Source organism: Primulina tabacum, chromosome 16 (genome assembly GCF_025594145.1).
Source record: "Primulina tabacum isolate GXHZ01 chromosome 16, ASM2559414v2, whole genome shotgun sequence".
NCBI lineage: Eukaryota > Viridiplantae > Streptophyta > Magnoliopsida > Lamiales > Gesneriaceae > Primulina > Primulina tabacum.
In genome coordinates, this window is record NC_134565.1 from 29,447,359 (window position 1) to 29,463,721 (window position 16,363).

The 16,363-nt window shown below is 30.5% G+C and overlaps 2 protein-coding genes across 2 annotated transcripts; both read left to right on the plus strand.

The window, feature by feature from the left end:
• Positions 1-279: 279 nt before the first annotated feature.
• Positions 280-777, plus strand: LOC142528235 (stigma-specific STIG1-like protein 1). The gene has a single exon (XM_075633265.1). It carries the CDS (start codon positions 301-303, stop codon positions 775-777), a length of 477 nt encoding a protein of 158 aa, XP_075489380.1. The 5' UTR covers positions 280-300.
• Positions 778-13,851: 13,074 nt separating this feature from the next.
• On the plus strand, positions 13,852-15,804 carry LOC142529443 (WUSCHEL-related homeobox 11-like). Its single transcript, XM_075634981.1, has 3 exons — positions 13,852-14,609; positions 14,942-15,120; positions 15,639-15,804. Exons 1-3 carry the CDS (start codon positions 14,036-14,038, stop codon positions 15,654-15,656), a joined length of 771 nt encoding a protein of 256 aa, XP_075491096.1. The 5' UTR covers positions 13,852-14,035; the 3' UTR covers positions 15,657-15,804.
• Positions 15,805-16,363: the final 559 nt, after the last annotated feature.

A 16,363-nucleotide genomic window follows, 5' to 3' on the forward strand; every position in this document is an offset into this window, starting at 1 on the left:
ACTTTTCTTACCATTAAATTTAAAATTGAAGAAATTATATTTATATACTTGATTAAAACAACACAATAGCTTTTACTTAATCTTCTTAGAACACACTCCATGCACCTGCAAATTATTAAATGAAACCCGAGAGCCTTTTTAGCTTCTATACCACAATTCCCGCGTCAACTCTTTTCCCTCGACACAGTGATAGTATTGCGTCCCATTAACTCTTTACTCAAATTCTTCATTTCTCCACAAAGTAGATCAAACTCAAAATCACCATTAGACCTCCATTGATCCTATTCCACCTTCAAAACCATGAAGGTGATCCTCAAATTAATCTTAAGTTTCGCAGCCATAACCATGGCCGTGACCCTAATTCTCACCACCACCCGGAACTCCAACATTTCACGACGTCAACCACCAACACACCCCTCGGGACTGGATTTCCTCGAAAGGGAACGGGACTTTTCCACGAAAAAGGTCAGCCGATTTCTCGAGCAAAAGGGTTTCCCTAAGCTGAGGGCCGCTGATCATTGCAAGAAAGATGATGAAAAGTGTGATCTCATTTCTGGAAATGGAAGGAACACAACTTGTTGCAATAACAAGTGCATGGATCTGTGGTACGACAAAAACAACTGCGGAGCGTGCAGGAAGAAATGCGACTTTACGGACGAGTGCTGTAGAGGGGAATGTGTGAATCTCGCGTTCGATAAGAGACACTGCGGGTTTTGCCATAACAGATGCAAGATGACTCCCGGATACTGCATATTCGGGATTTGCGATTACGCGTAATTGTTTACGGGATAATCTTTGCCGCAAAATCAAGGTCTTTCTTGGCCTTTCTTATTTTATTTATATAAATTATATACCACATTCGATAAATTTCTTGGTTTCAATATAAATATTTAGTTATTGTAAATTTAAATATTCGAAGATTAATACAAACTTTTCACAGTAAAATAAGATGAGAAATTAATGACTGAGAATATGTACGTAGCAAGAAGTCGTATTTGTTTTAATCATTCAAGAGATGTGATTCTAACTTTTTTTTACAAAAAAATAGATAGTGATACTACCAATTGTGGCTAGAACATAAACTTTTATTCATTTCCGAAAATAATTTTATCATTGTCTATATTTTATTGAAATCCAAAATAATATATTTTCAAACTTTAAAATACCTATTTGTGAGAAGAAGGAAAAAAAAAAAAGATTTTGATTTTCTTGAACGAATTAAAATTCCATTCCTTGTCTGTGATTTTTTTAAAACAATTGTTACTTGGGTAATTAATTAGGACAAAAACTTGTGTGAAACGATCTCATGGGTCGTATTTTGTGAGACGGATCTCATTGTTTGGGTCATCCATGAAAAAATATTACTTTTTATGCTAAGAATATTACTTTTATTGTGAATATCGGTAGGTTTGATCCGTCCCACAGATAAAGATTCGTAAGACCGTCTCACAAGAGACCTACTCATTAATTAGATAAATTAAAAAAAATATCAGATATGCGATTTTCCTTTTTTTCTTCTTGAAATTACCAGTTTTCTTCATCTTGAGCAGGAATTTCATCCCATTAAACAAGTCTAATACATCCACTTTCTTTAGTATAATATAATGAAATAACATTCAATATTTATAATTATAAACAACACAAAATATATCGAATATAAAGTTTATAAAAACATAAATATTATTATTTTTTGTAGAACAAAAAAATCGAACTATCTAGTGCACGTATACACAATGTGAAACCACGCAAATTTAAATCTAATCTGAAACTAACTAACTATAGAGTTTTCGCAATCTACCATCGTAGTTTCGATCTGAAACCAATTCGAAATCTTACAAAACCATGTATTTCGTTTTATATACATAAAACTGATTCGAATCGATTTTATTATTGGATTTTAATGGCTGTGTAGACATAAATCGCGCCCTAATCAAGAGCGACTTTAATCAAATCACCTAACTATAAAATTGGATTTTAGTCAAAATGTGGTTAGTTCCTAGACATTTTTTTGTTCAATACGCGTGCAAGTTGTAAATGAAAGAGCTTCAAATTGATTTGCAAGTAAAGTTGGCGACAAATCTCTTTGACAATTAATTATTTTTATACAGTTCGTAATTAAATAAGAAAAATATTACATTGCTTCAAGGAGAAAATCACATGCCTTTCCATCGTAGGAAAGGCCTCATGTGATGTGCTGACCAATCAAGGATCTCCATGTGTCATGTGAGATTAAAGTGGTGCTAATTATTTTAATTTGGATGTATTTAAATTTATAACTTTCCCGTAATATTTATTTGGAAAAATGACTATTTTTCTAGAAACATGTAATAGGTTGCACGGTGATATTTTAATAAACGAAAGTCATCTTTATTGTCACACCCTTACTCTATACTTGACATGATTAATGATATTTATACTTGTAATCAAAATAGGATTTGAATGATATACCTATATTATAAAGTAATTTCAAATGAGGGGCATCAATTTGACAGTTTATAAAATTTTTGGCATGATTTCCCTATATTTTGTAAAAGCCAAAAACTCAACTTAAACAACAACATCAAGCATATTTTCATACACAACCATACACCATATTGTTATACATATACATATTCTCATATACAAGCATACTTTGTATCATCATAAACATCGTAAAACTTGTTCAAACCCTGACATATTTTAGTGCAATACATATGCGGAAGCTACGTCTCTTCACTACCTGATCCTGTAATACATGAGTTACGTGAGTTTATAAAACTCAATAAATTGACACTTGTACGTATCAATATGCGTCGATGGAACATACATATCAAGTCGTGACAACAATGAATCTTTAAATCATGTCATATCATAGCATATATTCATGTTCATTTTTGTACTTGAGCCTCATTAGTTGACCTGTACTACCGTGCTTGCTTTATTATATAGTTACTACTGTGTTGGACATCAGGGAGCAACCTTTGGCAACCTCACGCCCCATGAACATATATTGGCCAATAGCTTTGGTGGACTTAAAACCACCCATGATGTCAACAAGCTCTATATCATGTAAAATCAGTCTTTTTCTTTTCATGTTCATGTTCGTGTTCATGACATAGCTCCCCTTTTCAATATTCATGAGTTCCTTTCATATTTAATACATAACAATGGAATTCAATAAACATACTAACAATGTACATATAGCAATAATCAATTAGAAGCATTTGAAATCATAATATTACTCATGTATTACTTCAAGAACATGCCAACTTACAGTCCAAGCGTACGAATACTGGTTTGAGACGATGTTTCTCGCTTCTATATTGTCAAATATATCAAAAATCCAATCACTATATCTATATGGTCTTCTACATGTATAACAACCATTAAAAGATAAAAACTTACAACTCTAGGATGCTCTTGTGAAACTTCAAAGTGATGAAGAAATGAAAAAGGAAGCTTTGGAGGAAGATTTCTATGAGTTTCTTTCGAGTTCTTGCTGAAAAAGTGCTATAGAAATGGTTGGAATGGCTTGGAAAATCGATACTTATCTTTTTATACATGAGACGATGCCAGGGCGGACGTCTTTTACCGCCCGGGCGAGGAACTCTCGGCCCTAAACATTTTAATTTTTGTGCAGGTCCGCCCGGGCGGAAATTCACATCGGCTCAGGGCGCGCAACTTTCGGCTCTGCACACTGTTTCATCAAAAATCGCTCCAAAAACGTTTTTTTCCTTTCAGAATCGGAAAAAGTGGTGGACATGAAAGTTGTAGCCCTATGTCTTGGCTTGAATCTCCAACTGGTTTCATGTCATTTGGAGCTCTGAGTAAAATGTTATGCTTATTCTCCTAACATGTGTCAGTGAAGGAATAACGATATACACGGCACACTTCGGGGCGCTTTTGACTTGTCTTCCACAATGATTTGGACAAAATCCAAAACATGAAAATTGTAGCATTACATCTTAGCTTTCTAATGGTTATGACCTCATATAATTTGGATGCATATTCTAATCATTATGATACAATCCTTAAAAACTGCCATATTTTCATCTCATTTCTTACCAATTTTATTACACTACTTCTATCTACACATCTTACTATCACTATTTAGACACATATTCATTCTCAATACACCATGGAAAATCTAGAAATCATATTCAATCTCAATATTGATACCTCAATCAACATGTAAAACATAATGAACTAAATAACTACATATTAAATGACAGAAACGCATTATTATCATTTGTACGAGTAACCGGGCATTACATTTATTAAGTAGAGTAAGAGAAACATATTGTTTGAGTTGTTGTACAGTTTAAAAAATTTGAGGTTGTATCATTATCATCGGCTATAACTTTTGATAAAGTTCTATCATTGGTATCAGAGTCAAGGTTTCGAGTTTGATTGTTATTGATTTAAAGAGTGTAGTTAATGAGTGAGATATTGTTGAATGCAATAATTGTCTCTATTGGGTAGAGTAATCGAAACATTTTGAGTTGTCATACGCATATAGCACAATTAGCGAATGTGGTGATCGAGTATGAGCATTAATCACTTGCATCTTGATTTTTGAGTCATTAACTAGTTGTGATACACGTATATATATATCTTTTATATATAAAAAAAAAAACTAAACGTGATTTTATAGTAAAATTCTAAACTTTAAAATATTATTTTATAATATTTCTCCTATTGGTAATATGATTACTTAAAAATTCAAAATATAAATAAAAATAAAAAAAATTATATTTTATACTTAGTTGTGGGTTAAAAAATTTCACCAAAATCGATATATGACGCAATCAACAGATGTAGATGTGCAGAGGAGCTTTTTTTGGGTCTCCCCGTGCCCAGGGCTGCCCAAGCAGTTGCAAGTGCGCAAGGGAGCGATTTTGGGGCGCCCCTATGCACTCAATACGTCTGGGCAGAAGCAAGCGCGCTGGAGCACGACTTTCGGGCCACCCCAGCGCGTCCCGTATGGAATTTTGGAATTTTTTTTACAGTTCAGATTTATTCAGTTGGAGGATATATAAATTTATTAAATTAGATTTTCATGATATTTTTATTAAATTAAATAGAATATAAACTTATGTTTTAAGATTTTATGTTGTAAAAACGATTATATTTTATGGTATTTATAATATAAATTTGTTTTTGTTTATACTATACTACGAGGCTTGTTGTTTGACGATTATGTGATTGTTGAACAACGTCGGATCTCGGGCGTGACATTATATATATATAAAGAAAAATATAATTAATGTATCATGAAATTATAATCCGATCACCGTAATTCGTTTTCTTATGATTTGGTCCTTGTTACACTATTTTTGCTTGTGATTTATTTTATGAACAATATTTTAGCTATGATAATAAATTATTAAAATATTTCGAAACTCATACTATATAATTGACGTTACATAACTCGTACTAATTTGGGTTAACAATCGAATATATAGAAAAATAGCATTACATTAAGGAGAACTTGGGTACATTGATTGGAATTCATGTAATTCGGTTATAGTTTTATTGTTTATCACTAAACAATAAATCATATTTTAAATCTATATTCCACTTATTTACTTATCAGTGATTCGAAGTAGAATGGATTTCAGATGACATTGTTATTGGGTGAGCTTAAAATTTATCTTTATTAATATGAAATATTATATAAACATGTAAAAAATAGATTTGAAGTTTATCTGAACAACAAAAATTCATTAGAACATATTTAAAATTCATGGATTTTAAATCCATCGATCCAAACGCAACCTTGGGGTTTTCTCCAATATAATATATAGTATAATTTTGTTTGAAAGATCAAATCACAGTTCAAAAGTTTCAAATCCAAACAAACTCAAGTTCTTCCAAATTAAGTTTACAATTTAAATAAATAATATGTTGCTTTAATTAAGTGTATTTATTTTGTTATTTATGCGACACTACAAAAAAAGCGACTGTCTATAAAAACCGTAGTAAAGCATCACAACGGTTTAAACTAAATCGTGACTGCATCCGCTTCAAACAATAATCGCGTAACCTGCAACGGTTTAGAAAAAATTGTCCCTATATTTTGCTACAGTTTAATAAAATAATTTTAGCGGCATGTCACGATTCAGTGAACTATGCGGTGGTTTTAGAAAAATCGTTGCTCATATTAGCCACATTTTTTAAAAAACTGTCAAAAAGGGTATCGACGGTTTACATAAACCGTTGCTAAATGTGCTCACTTTAAACTATCGTGGCTACATAGAGCTGGTTTATATAAACAGTCGCTACATCGCCACGGATGGTTTATGAAAACTGGCGCAATATTTAGCTAAGGTTATTGTAGACCGTAGCCAAATACCGATGATTTCTTAAACCTCGCGGACAGAGAAAACTTGGGAGGTTGGCAATGTTGTATAAATAACCGTCGCTGTATAAGAACAAATACCGTCGCTACATGGATCTTAATTTAATATTTTGAAATATTATAATGTTTAACTAATTGAAGTTTCTAATACTATGACTTAATTCTATTTTTATAAATATATATATATGTATATATATATATATAAGTATTTGGCGAAGGGAATAAACTGGCAACGAAAGATTCTTCTTCTTCTGGCTTTTTTTTTTTTTAAAAAAAAACATGGAACCTACAATTTCTACATTTCAGGTACACATCAGGTAAACTCTATATACCAATACAGTAGCCAAACAACATTAGTCAGGTTAACGTACTGGACAAACTCTGTAAGACATGCTCGTCCGAAAAATTGTTGGTAGCGGAAATCGAACTCATAATTATTTGTTAAACGCTCACTACTATCAACTCAGATACCATAAGAGCTGGAAATTCAATTTTTTTTGCTCCAATCATTATTTTAGTTTAAATTAGAATTATTACTAAACGTTAATTAAGGGTTTAAATGAAGGAGACCAAGTCAACTAATAAAAGAGTATGCATGTTGCCTGTTATAAGTAAAATCATTCATATCGGACTTTTGGGCTGGGTTCACATCGATCCAGTTTCAACCCGGCCCAAATTAGTTACATGACAACCGGATTATGCGTAAACCGGGCTAATACTTTTTTATGGGCAAAATAACCCAACACCAGATCCTTTAACGAGAAGATGTTAATGAGCCCAACCTTAGAACATGTTAATTTAGACAGAAGAATTCCAAATCCAAGAATTTCAAGTCCAATATTTTTTTTAGTTGGAGAGATGTTTGTTACAATTAGATCTCAAACTCGAGATCTAGTCTCAAATTTAAATATTTATGTCAGATGAACTATAAACTATCGATAAATCAGAGATTTAAATACACCCTACTTGTTTGAAAACTCTTGACCTAATCATGCAAGTGGCGCGTACAAGAGTTGCCATTATAAGTTATTTAATTAACATTATTTCAAAATTCTACATAAGTTAAATTAAATTAGAGTAAGTATCTTGTGAGACGGTCTCACGAATCTTTATCTATGAGACGGGTCAACCCTACCGATATTCACAATAAAAAGTAATACTTTTAGCATTAAAATTAATATTTTTTTCATGAATGACTCAAATAAGATATTTGTCTCACAAAATACGACCCGTGAGACCGTCTCATACAAGTTTTTGCTATTAAATTAATACGAAAACATAGAAAGCGTCGTTCATCATTATTATGAGGTAAAGGTTGCATGAAATCCCAGTACTATATATATATATATATATATATATATATATATATATATATATATATATTATAATATGTGTAGAAGAAGCTTGGAGAGAGAAATTATTTTTATAAAAAATTAATACAAAAAATTATAAAATTGAACGTTTGTCGTTTTACTAAAAAATATACTCGTTATTAATAGAATAATTTCAATATTTTAATTCATATATAAACTCGAATAACATATTTGTTTCACTGTCCCTAAATAATTATTGGGCACAACATATTTATCAACAAAGTAGTTGCGTAATGTCCCACCTCAGCTCGTGTATGACAAATTCCTATTAATAGTAAAACCCCACCACTTAATATTACACGCCAAAAAAAAAAAAAAAACCTTGTAATAAGTTTGAAAAAATTAGAGGACACATAGAAAACAATAATTACATTCCTCAAAAAAAAAATAAATAAATAAAAGTTCATAGCAGAGGAGCTGACTGCTCTCACACTTGGGAAATTATTTTACATATATTCTGAAATATAATAATATTATTTGAATTATTTTGAAGTTTCTTTATTTGAAATTTTAAATATTTACTATTCTACTATATTAAGAGTGACACCATCGGTCTTATGGTATGAACATTTTTTTCCATCTTTTTACCAGTTTTTTGCCACGTCCCGAAATTGAAATATGATCCCTCGTTAATTTTTATAATTATGCAAGCACACAATTCGTGTATCGTTTTACTTCTAATAACAATTAGACAAAAGGGGAGACATACTAGAAATTTTGGTTCTTTCTTTTGCGCACACAATACATGATGATGGACACTTTTGGTTTGTGTTGCCATACACACCATGTGGGATGCTGTAGAGCTGATGGCTTTGTGCTGGTGAAGGTCTCTTTCGATACAATTTTTTTTTATATAATCGACGTTTTTACAAATTATATAATTATATGTAGAATCGATGACTTGTCGTTTTAGCCAAAAAACATTAATAAAATAATAATTGGTGATTCAATTATTATTTTATTAATAAAATATATATCAATTCACAGGTATACTCATAGTTTATTTTTAGATTATATCTATATATCTATATATCTATATAATGTTTTTTACGTCAATTTTCTTTGAATTTTCATTTAATTTTTTTACTACCCCCTGCGTGATATAAGTAAGCCAAATATTTAATATTAATGCAATTAATAAACTACAAATCTGCGTTGTGTATATATTGTACTAATTGAATTTTGTTTACTATTTTTATATAAAAAAATTAATTATAAATATTTATTAGCTTTTGGATATTAAACTGGTGGGACCTGGAGTGTATGTGCACGCACATATTCACTTTTTTTCCTATCAAATACGTTGCGTCGTGCGTGCAACAAAAAGCTAAAATAACTTTGATTTCAAAATGCAGACATTCCACTGAAAATATTTCAAGCATTTCTGATATGTATATACGGTGTTTGAAGAGAAAGAGATCGTTCGGGTTCAATAAATTTTTTTATTGAATAGAGCAATCAAAATATGTTGTTTGAGCTGTTGTACGGTTTAAAAAATTTGAGTTGCACTATTATCATCACATATAGCTTTTGCTAAAACGGCAAGCGCTCGATCCTACAATTGATATCAGAGTTAAGGTCACGGGTTTTATTCTCGTTGCTTGAAAAGAATGTAATTAACGAGTTTGAGATTGTTGAGCATAATGATTATCTCTGCTAGATAGAATAATCGAAACGTAGTGTTTGATTTGTTATACGATTTAAAAAATTTGATTTGCATGTTTTTAACTTTGCTACATCAAAACATTAGTTTATAAAATTTCAATTGGTAATATGATAATTTAAAAATTCAAAAGTATAAATAAAAATAAAAAAATTATATTATACATAAAGATTAAAAAAATTATATTTTATTACTTAGTTATAGAAGATATATAAATTTATTAAATTAGATTTTCAAGATATTTTTTATCAATAAAATAAAATATGTTTTGTAATTTGAGAAGAATGATATGTTTAATTTATCAAAAATATATCATGATCCTAAATTTTAGTTATTTTAAGCACATCATCCTTAATAATATAGTTAATATAACATATAGTATAAATAATAACAATTAACTAAAAATTTCAAATTTCATAAATATTTATTTAGAAAAAAAAAACTATAAGGTTTGGTATTTCAAAATTCTATCACTTTACGTACGCAACTTTTTACAGCACAAATAAAAAAATCGATCCCTTCGTCAAAATACTCAGCCCGAGTGTCGAAAGACAGAGTTTGGTCATAGTTTGACCTACAAGCTAAGCCATGTCGGTAAAAAATAAGTAAATTTAAGAATATGGTAATCGAACTTATTTTTAAAATTAATTAATTAAACAATTTATGGGTTTCTGGTAAAAAATAAATAAATAAATTGAACAGTTTGTGGGTTTTCAAGACGTCAACTCATGCTATAATAATTTCCCGATAGGAAAACAAAACGATTAATTAATGTCAACAATCTGCATGTTGGTATAATTAATATGTCCAAATTAATTAATTTGGGCAACGCATGTGTAAATGTTTGTAATAAATTATGCCTTACAAATAAAGCATAAGCAAACAAGGACAGGCAATTCTGACAATAAAATCATTACAATTTTATATTAATATTTATAATAATGAATAATACATATTAATAATATTTAAAAGATTGATAATTGTTTAATTAAAAAATATTTAAGAAACTAATTCATTTGAGCGCGAATGATTGTTCCACTAACCGATATAAATATTATATTATATTAATTAATACTAATTTTTTGACCACAATAATTGGTTTATTTGTACGTTAATGGCTGCATAAATTAATAAAATTTTGGTGACCGTTGGATTTAATATATTATAAAAATAAATAAATAAAAAAGTGTGAAACCGTGAGTGACCTCAGAAGAATTAAATGCACTCTCAAATAATTGCAAGCACTTCATCCTAGAAAAACTATCGCACTTTACTTCTTTGACACAATTAGTCAGGTGGAAATTAGCCAGGTGGATGACTGTACACATCCGATCATGCTCAATAATGAACATACTAAGCGTGAATTTAACAATACATTTAGCGAATGACCCGTGAGGGTAGTCCAACTAATAACTATAGGTTTGAGCTCTGATATCATGTCAAGTATAGACTTAGGTCTAACTTCATCTCAAAAAATAACTCAATGAGGAGTATTTTCCAATGTACAACTTTCCAAAACTTAATTCATCCGATATAAAATATCCAACACATCTTTCACCCCTAAAACTAGTTCAAAAAAAGAATTTTTCAAATTCATATATAATCTCCAAAGACCTTATACATCTGATATATAACACCTGACAAGACTCAACTTTAATACATGTTTTAAGATGGTCATAATTTATACATTCACAACGGACTAGCAAAGTGTCATACTGTTTTGATAGTTTATTTAGTTCATATTTCAATTTCTAGTATAATAAAGTTATTTATTTATTATTAAATTTGTTTGAGCTCATATTAGAGTTTAAATGGGTGAATAAACTCTTATAAAATTTTCTAAATTTTGTGTCGTTCTTAACATTTTTTAAATTGTTAGGAAATCGGCTAGATTAGCAGAAAATGTGAGTAAGTGCAGAATGGTGCTGCTTGACTAGTGATAACTATATTTGACAGTTTAGCAAGAAACTGTTAAAACTATGATTGGAAAAAATGTTAAGTCTGTAAAAAGTAACATAAATATTTTTATGGATTTTCGAAAACTTATATGTCAATCATTCTTTCATCAGGAAGGTTTCCACTAAAACATTTTGATTTTACGTCTTACAACAACCTACTCTAATTAGAAATTATCACTGCCTAGACTGAAAACTCTTAATGATCAATTTACAAATGTGGATATTTAAGAACCATTTGTTCATAAGACAACAATACTAAAACCCAACTATCAGTTTTTACTTCTTAGGTTGTTGTTATAACACGAAATGATATATGATATAAATTGAAAAGAGTGAGATAAATGAACAGCTTGATATCGAAATATTAAGCGTGCTCAAAGATCTTTAAGAATTTGGACTTGAGAATAGTTTAGTTTATGTAAAAATGCTTACGGTTGCTTTCTTCAAAAAATATGTATTTTTATAGCTGAAAGGTTCCAATGATCGGATTTGTTTTTCAGTGATCTTTTGTACAATCATCCGACAAAACAGACATGTCTCTTTCAGTCAATGTACGTATCATTAAATTCTCATTTAATGTTTCTTGTGCTTTTGAAATTTTAAGCTCTTGTTTTTCGTAAGACTGACACACCATATCCGAAATAGACAACTTTCTGTCATTTGGGAGTTGGTAGAATACTTGTGTAAGCTATTTGAAATAACTCATTTCTGACATGTGACAGTGCAGTTAGATCTTTAGCGGTTTGAACACGTGTACTGCCAGTCAGTTTGGTATAATATGATATCTTGTAAGTAGAGTTCAGACATTCTACGGCTTGCAATTTGATCTTCCAATCCACTTGTTTGATTGGCTTAAACTGATCCAGCATTCTGGAATCTTGAAAAAACTATTAACGAAGCGGCTGGACTTGAAACAACTCGATAGTGTTATTTATCAATTACCAAACCCTAGACTTAGGGTAATAGGAATATTCTAACAATTTTAGTATTTTTCGTTGTAATAATGATGTAACATTGAATATTGCATTTATCAGGTGTCACAACAATGTTCCAAAATTTAAAAAAAAATTACTAAAAATAAACAAATTTAATGCACATAAACTGAAATCTGACTAAATAAAGGACTAAAATCAAAATAAGATCAATGTTTCAAAACTAATTTTGTTATCTTTCCTCTATATTTTAGGTGAAATCAAAACTGATTATTTTTTTTATGGATGGACTGAATTAATCCCCCTTTGCATTATATTATAGTAAAAAAAAAAAAAACATGCAACCAAGTTAGACAATAATTATGATTTAGAATGTATATTAATTAGTACATGTATCGTTTAACATTGGATAATGTAAAATATTTTCATAAATCTTTAATTAATAATGTTGGTTGACTTTGATATCGTGGTAGAAATCACTTTTCTAAAGTTCAAGCTAGCTCGTAAAGTTGGCCTATTTTATAGTATTATTATTAAGAGGCTCTCTGGTTTCATATACCATATCGACTCTTTTTTTTTTCCTCGAACAAGGACCAGAATTTAAGGGGGGATTATGTTGAATTTATGCATGTTAATATAATTTTTAACAAGATGAAATAGCACTTTATTTTTTTTTTCAGAATAATCAAAGAGTTCAATATTTTCGGCTCCAACCACATGAGGTTACCAAAATGGCAACATAAGAACAGTAGGCAATAAAAATTTCGGAAAATCATAATTTTGGTATTGTATATTGTTTCACTATATTTTTTTATCCTTGACGTTGTCTGAATTGAATCTCTGTCTTGTATCTTTCATTTTTTAGTAAATTTTATAATATTTTTGCAATTTTATTCATTTTTCGTGAGAGTGTTGATCATGTCAATCATGTAATATTGTACACTTCAACGTAATTGCAAAAAAAAAAAAAAAAAAATCCTAATTAAAGTTGCAAAAAAACAAAATTAAACATAGTGGAGTAAGAATAAAATGCAAATTATTTTTCTAAAATTTTCATGTCGATATTTTGTTTAGGATATGTAGCTTTAAATTAAGCGATCACTTTAACTAGTAATTAACATCCAGCCCCCACATTCGTAATTGATACACACGTATATCAAATTGCATATTTAGAAAACTATCACACAATTAAAAATCTAACACGTGACAATTAATTGCTAACGTAACAAAGAATGTTACAAGAAATGCGAACATTATATGGCCTGTTTAAATTCCTGGTTAGGTAAAGGGTTAAAGTTCTAATTCTTAATTTAAGGCAGCTGTGTTGCTAACATTTTGAAAAAAATGGTTAAACTAATGACAATATATACTAACTAGTTCAGTATTTCAATATATTTTCCTAAGGGTTTCCTAGGACATTTTTACCAGCGTTCGGAGATATCGGTTTTCTAAAAATCAGAGCGGTGGACGACCGTTCATCGTCTGTCTTTTAGAACACTGTTTATAATACACCGATTTGATACCAAGGTTTTGGATTCGAGGCTCAATTAATGTCACAAACTTCACTCCAAAAAATAAAATAAATCACTCCCTCTTATTGTCGTCCCAATATTCCTACGACATGGTATAGGAAAATAATATTTGATAGCCTCACCTAGTCTTTAAATACTCTTGCTAGAAACCTTTCGAATATTACTCCAAGACTTGTATGTGACAAATAAGTCGTCGTTTTCTTGAATTTTCACCACCGTCTTAAACTCATTAATACCATGTATAGTCAAGCCCAAGACACCGCCACACGTCCGAGTCTCGGCGTGGAAGCTTCCGCCGATCAGAGACACGAGCCGGTTCGGTCGCGGTGGACACCGAAGCCCGAACAAATCCTGATTCTTGAATCAATCTTCAACAGCGGGATGGTGAATCCACCCAAGAACGACACCGTGAGGATCCGAAAGATGCTCGAGAAGTTCGGCTCCGTAGGCGATGCCAATGTCTTCTACTGGTTCCAGAACCGCCGCTCCCGGTCGCGCCGTAGGCAGCGGCAAATCCAGGAATCCCTCGCCACAGGAGAGCCTCCGCGAGCTCCACAGCGGGAGATTCAGTATGAAAACAGAGACGTGGCTGCGGGTGGATTTGAACCAAATTCTTTTTGTATGAACACAAGCTCCCGTAATTTGGTGGGATCGGGCTCTTCTTCGATATCTCGTGGGATCAGTGAAAGTGATCACGCTGTTTCTTATAATTTTCATGATTTTTTCTCGTATTCGCCGGGCCTCCAAGAACTGGACCAAAACTCAATCTTTGGACACTCCGATGCTTCAAATTTGCAATATCAAACTCCAGGTACGTACATATTTCTTAATCAAGAAAAATAATATATTAAAATCACATGCATGTCATAAGTTGATAATCTTTTATAAGATGAAGATCAAACTTCATCCCACTTCCATGAAAACCCTAGCTTTCACGCCACAAAAAGCTGTATATATATTTGAATTGCGATTTGAAAATTGTTTTTAGTTAAATAAATTTACATATATACATTTATTAATATGATTTCATAGAGGTTTTTATTTTTTTTTGTTGAATATATTCCGAATTATAATCTTTTTTTATCGAAATAATACCATAAACTAGAATTGATTCAAACCAAATATATAAATTCTATATTTCAGGAGTGATTACAGTGTTTATAAATGGAGTAGCAACAGATGTCATGAGTAGGGGGCCTTTTGACATTAAGGCGATGTTTGGGGGGGAATTTGTGTTATTTCATTCGTCAGGGATGCCATTGCAAGTCAATGAGTATGGATTTCTGGTGCACAGCTTGCAGCATGGTGAAAGCTATTTTCTGGTGATTAATTAATTTTATATAATTAATTCTTTTTTATTGTTTTCTTGATTTATTAATTTATGAAAATTCTGCCTTGAAAATTGTGTTCAATATTATTAATATAATTCACGTTATATAAACACGCATGGAATAGTGAATTTCATGATCATCGTCACCTTTGTATTTATTTATTTTCAAGAATTTTTCATTGATTTGATTAGAAAATTAGTACCCATCCGAAATGAATTATAAATATGACCATAAAATGCCTTTTTCCAGCAAGGTTTTGGGCTTTGTAAATTTCAATATATATATATATATATGTGTGTGTGTGTGTGTGTGTGTGTGTGGAAGAAATGTACTAAATAAATAAGCAAACAGAAACGTAAATTGGGAAATGGTATGTATCTCCAAATTGCATGCTTTTATTGAACTTTGAAAAAAAGAATATGATGGATTTTATACTTGGCAGCTCTTTGCCCACATGTAACAGTACTTTAATAATCTGCTTGATTAATTATCTTTCAATGTATTTTCAGGTTCCAAGAAATTATTGATTTCAAGTGGAAGAAACCTGCTTTTGGGGATTTCTAGTTTTTGTTTTCCCTGAAAAAATGGGGGAGAGAATTTGATCTCGTAATGTTTGTTTACTTGTTTTTTGGTCATTTATGTCATCAAATTTCAATTTTAATCCAGTATCTCATAATTTTTAACTATTTGAGTTTTTTCCATCGAAAATGTTGATGTGACATTCTTCATACTTCAATGTTACGTGGAAAAATGATGAAAATGTTAAAAACAGATATAATAGACTAAATAAGAAATTAGATAATATAGAAGACCAAAATCATAAATTGACAAAAAAAAAACAAAAAAAATTCAATTTTTCAAAATTTTAATTTGTTGTTACCATAATAAATATAGTAAATAGAAGTCGTGTTGTATTTTATTTTCCTTTTAATCGTTTAAATTATGTACATTGCATTTAGGAGATAATTAAAAGTGATATACGGTACTGCCCAAGAGAGAAACATCAATGGTGCACCTTCAAGTCTCCTCCATCCAAATAAATATATATATACATTTATAACTTTCTAAAATTTTATTATTCGAGAAAATTTCATGCAACGGACATGTTTTTTTATCCTATTATCAATTAACCAACGGTTTTAATTAACTAGTTTGAAATTTTTTCAAATTTAGTCATTTTTTTGCGCGTGTTCTGACGTGACTTCGACAATGATGACATGATATCAAAAAATGC